General features: G+C 59.2%; 1 protein-coding gene across 1 annotated transcript in view; it reads right to left on the minus strand.

The window, feature by feature from the left end:
- The window catches only part of C3 (complement C3), a gene marked incomplete at its 5' end in the record, with an annotated part of 40,697 nt that overhangs the window by 32,897 nt on the left and 3,108 nt on the right, over positions 1–4,692 (minus strand). Inside the window, 7 exons of the mRNA XM_008060788.2 lie at positions 318–467; positions 560–675; positions 958–1,084; positions 1,171–1,273; positions 2,251–2,341; positions 2,424–2,506; positions 2,606–2,700. Coding sequence (XP_008058979.1) covers positions 318–467; positions 560–675; positions 958–1,084; positions 1,171–1,273; positions 2,251–2,341; positions 2,424–2,506; positions 2,606–2,700 — 765 coding nt within the window. The remainder of the gene's footprint in view (positions 1–317; positions 468–559; positions 676–957; positions 1,085–1,170; positions 1,274–2,250; positions 2,342–2,423; positions 2,507–2,605; positions 2,701–4,692) is intronic.

Below are 4,692 nucleotides of genomic sequence, written 5' to 3' on the forward strand. Positions count from 1 at the left end.
AGAGTGAGACTCCAACTCAAAAAAAAAAAAAAAGAATAAAAAATTAGCCAGGCGTGGTGGCGCACACATGTAGTCCCAGCTACTCAGGAGGCTGAATGGGAGAGGACGGCTTGAGCCCAGGAGGACGAGGCTGCAGGAGGAATGAGTGGTGATTGTGCCACTGCACTGCAGGCTGGGTGACAGAGCGAGACCCTCTCTCCAAAAGAGAGAGAGAGAGAGAGACAGAGATCTCTGACGGCAGGCTCGCACCACACAAACGCCAGGCTCCCACCGTCCATCCTGGGGGTGAGGGGTCCTGGGGCTGAGCCCGGACGCACCGTGATGGGCAGGGGGTCCTGGGTGTTGGGCGTGTTGATGCTCAGCTTGGCCACGCCGCCGGCCTGGGTTAGGGACGGCACGTCTTCGTGGCCCTGGACCACCACGGGGACGTGGATCGCCGGAGAGCCGTCGGGGTTCGTCACAAAGACCTGCAGAGGCAAGAGGGGGTGGGGGCTCAGGAGGACCCAGAGGCGCGGCTGGCGCTCCGGGAGGGAGGGTGGAGCCCCACCCCGGGTCTCACCATGAGGTCAAAGGGCATGGTGGGCTTGAAGTACTTGGGCGTCTTGGTGAAGTGGATCTTGTACGGGGACGTCACCATGGGGATGGGGCTGCTCTCGGCCTGTACCATGTCGCTCCCTGAAGGGACCGGCCGTGAGGGCGGGCGCCTGGGTCACCCTGAGGACCAGGCCTCCTCCCTTAGACTTGAACCCACCTCCCTCCTGGGTCTATCTTCCCCATCAGACCCGACCCCTTTTTCATACTGGGCCTCCTCCCTTAGACTGGGCCTGACCCTCATGCTGGAGTCCACCTTCCCTCTGGGCCAGCTCCCTCAGACTGGGCTTCCTCCTGGGACGGGGCCTCCCCTCTCAGAACGGCCCACAGTGCGGTCCCGGCGCTCCCCCTCACAACAGGTCTCACCTGACTGCAGGATGACAGTGACAGACACGTACAAGGACTTTCCCACCAGGGCGTCAGCCTGGGAGGGCCGCACGCCGTTCAGCAGCACCTGTCGACTCAGCGTGGCTGTTCCTGTGCCATCCTCAATCTGGGGGCCGAGAGTGGAGGAGACTCAGAGAAGCAGGGGGCTGGGAGGAAGAGAGAGGCTCAAAGGAGGGGGCCCTTGTCAGGTACCGGCTTGCGGGTGAGGGACTCGGCCAGCGTGATCCTCTGGTCGCCGTCCTGGACCCCAAAGAGGACAAACGCGGTTCCTTCCACCTTCTTCCCATATAGGAACCTGCAGGCAACCGGGACAGCAGCTTACCCCTGACTGCTGGGGCTGGAGACCCTGGCCCCTGGCCCCTGGCCTCACCCCCACTGCTTACCTGGCCCTCCCCTGGTCCCTGCCTGGTCCTCACCTGGACCCTCACCGGCCTTCATCTGGTCCCCACCTGGCCCTCACCTAGACCCTCACCTGGCACTCACCTGGCCCCCACCTGGACCCTTACCTGGTCCTCGCATAGTCCCCACCTGGACCCTCATCTGGCCCTCCCCTGGTCCCCACCTGGTCCTCACCTGGACCCTCACCTGGCCTTCACCTGGTCCCCACCTGGTCCTCACCTAGTCCCCATCTGGCCCTCACCTAGACCCTCACCTGGCACTCACCTGGCCCCCACCTGGACCCTCACCTGGTCCTCGCATAGTCCCCACCTGGACCGTCACCTGGTCATCTCCTGGTCCCCACCTGGTCCTCACCTGGGCCCCCACCTGGACCCTCACCTGGTCCTCACATAGTCCTCACCTGGACCCTCACCTGGCCCTCCCCTGGTCCCTGCCTGGTCCTCACCTGGACCCTCACTGGCCTTCATCTGGTCCCCACCTGGCCCTCACCTAGACCCTCACCTGGCGCTCACCTGGCCCCCACCTGGACCCTCACCTGGTCCTCACACAGTCCCCACCTGGACCCTCACCTGGCCCTCCCCTGGTCCCCACCTGGTCCTCACCTGGACCCTCACCTGGCCTTCACCTGGTCCTCACCTAGTCCCCATCTGACCCTCACCTAGACCCTCACCTGTCGCTCACCTGGCCCCCACCTGGACCCTCACCTGGTCCTCGCATATTCCCCACCTGGACCCTCACCTGGCCCTCCCCTGGTCCTCACCTGCATGCTCACCTGGCCCTCACCTGGTCCCAGTCGGGACCTTCACCTGGTCCTCAACGGGTTCCCACCTGGTACCATCTTAGCCCTCTGCCTGGTCCTTGCCTGGTCCTCACCTGGCTGTGATGGTGACCTCCAGGTCTTTCTCACTATAGACATAGTAGAACTTCTCTTCAGGCTCCACGGTGACCTCGAAACTGGGTAGCACTGGGGAGAGAGACGGCATTGGCGGGGCCAGCGCTGAGCCTGGTGTTCCAGGGGTGCCCCTGGCCTTGGCCTCTCCTCTTACCGTATTCCTTCACCTCAAACTCAGTCGAGAAGACCTCCTGCGGCGCATTTTCGTAGAAGGCTTTGATCTTCCACTGCCCCATGCTGCGAGGAAGGTGGGGAGTGGACAGGTCAGGTCTTGGTGCCCCCCCGGCTTCTCCTGGGACGGGGCAGTCTCAAACACCTCCCAAGAGCCTGACGTACTTTACCAGTTCCGGAATGTTCCAAGACAAGGGCAAGATGCCGTTCTGGTTGTGAGATGACAAGGAGTCCTGCTTGATGGGGATGCCTTCAGGGTTCTGAGTGGGCACGGGAGGAAGGGGTGTGAGCAAAATGACTTTCAGAGGCCGGGCTTGGCCTCTCCACTTCCCTGACCTCTCTGTGCCTGGACAATTTTTCTGCACCATGTCCACAGGGAGATGGTTAAGAACATAAGCCTAGTTTCAAATCTCTGCTGTGTCACTTAAAATTGAGTGACCCTAGCCAGGCTCGGTGGCTCCGCCTGTAATCCCGCGCTTTGGGAGGCTGGGGTGAGTGGATTGCCTGAGCCCGCGGGTTCGAGACCCGCCTGGGCAACTTGGTGAGACCTCATCTCTACAATAAATCAAAAATTAGCTGGGCGTGGTAGTGCACGCCTGTAGTTCCGGCTACTTGGAAGGCTGAGGCAGGAGGATCGCCTGAGTCCAGGAGGTCGAGGCCGCAGTGAGCCATGAGCGTGCCACTGCACTCCAGCCTGGGCGATAGTGAGACCCAGGCTCAAACAAAACAAAACAAAATTAAAAAGAAAAGGGAAAGGTGATAACACACCCGCCTCACGGGCTTGGGACACGGTTCACAGGAGCAGAAGAGTATATCACCATCTCTCTGAATGCTAATGACAACTAGTAGCATTCGTTCTTTCACTGCCAGCTGTTACACATCAGGAGATGCCACATAAAACCTGGGTTTTCTAGGATATTCTGTGGACTGTGGGCTCCAGGCAACACAAGCTGTGTCTTTAGAGGAGGCATGTGGTTTCTGCCCCACAGACCCCAGTGCTCATGGTCTTCCGACATGCCACTTGCCTGGTCCCTGCCGCCGCTGTATGATTTCTTTTTTTTCTTTTCTTTTTTTTTTTTTTTGAGTTGGAGTTTCACTCTGTCGTCCAGGCTGGAGTGCATCACGGCCACCCCAGTGTCAACCTGCTGGGCTCAAGTTATCCTTCCGCCTCGGCTTTCCAAGTAGCCAGAACTACAGGCATGCACTACCATGCCCGGCTAATTTCGTTTTATTTATTGTACAGATGAGGTCTTGCCAAATTGCCCAGGCTGGTCTCGAACCCTCAGGCTCAGGCAATCCACTCGTCTTGGGCTCCCAAAGTGCTGGGATGACAGGCTGAGCCACCGAGCCCAGCCCTCTGTGTGATTTCAATAAATCCCCAGGGCAACCTACGAAGATCTTTTTTTTTTGAGTTGGAGTCTCACTCTGTCACCCAGACTGGAGTGCAGTGGCCACTCCCGGCCACCACGGCCTCGACCTGCTGGGCTGCGGTGATCCTTCTGCCTCAGTCTTCCGAGTAGCTGGATCTACAGGCGCGCGCTACCACGCCCGGCTGATTTTTTTGATTTATTGTGGAGATGAGGTCTCGCCAAGTTGCTCAGGCGGGTCTCGAACCCACGGGCTCAGGCAATCCACTCACCTCAGCCTCCCAAAGCGTGGGATTACAGGCTGAGCCACCAAGCCCGGCCCTTCCTTTCTTCTTATTTTATTTCTTGAGTCGAGGTCTCACTGTGTTGCCCAGGCTGGAGTGTAGTGGCGTGATCACGGCTTACTGCAGCCTTGACCTGCCGGGCTCAGGCGATCCTTCCACCTCAGCCTCCCAAGTAGCTGGGACACCCAAGCTGGCTCCTTCTTTGATTTATTGTAGAGAAAAGGTCTTGCCATGTTGCCCAGGCTGGTCTCAAACCCCTGGGCTCAAGCAATCCTCCCACCTCCGGCTCCCAACGTGCTGGGATGACAGGTGTGAGACACCACACCTGGCCCTCCCTTCTTATTTTAGAAGGCTTCGATTAAGCCCCACTAAATGTCAAGCGCTACGCTGGTTTGAGGTGATAAGTCCCTAAACAGATGGAAATCGCTGTGTTGAATTTTGGTTCAATGGAGGGTGGGGCAAGGGGAGAGGCCATTATCCAAAGAATGAACTCCATTTAAAGACATGGCAGGAGTCGGGCTCGGTGGCTCAGCCTGTAATCCCACGCCTTTGGGAGGCTGAGGTGAGTGGACTGCCTGAGCCTGCGGGTTCGAGACCCGCG

Source organism: Carlito syrichta, unplaced genomic scaffold (genome assembly GCF_000164805.1).
Source record: "Carlito syrichta isolate Samal-C Ts95f unplaced genomic scaffold, Tarsius_syrichta-2.0.1 Scaffold92694, whole genome shotgun sequence".
In the NCBI taxonomy this organism is placed as follows: domain Eukaryota; kingdom Metazoa; phylum Chordata; class Mammalia; order Primates; family Tarsiidae; genus Carlito; species Carlito syrichta.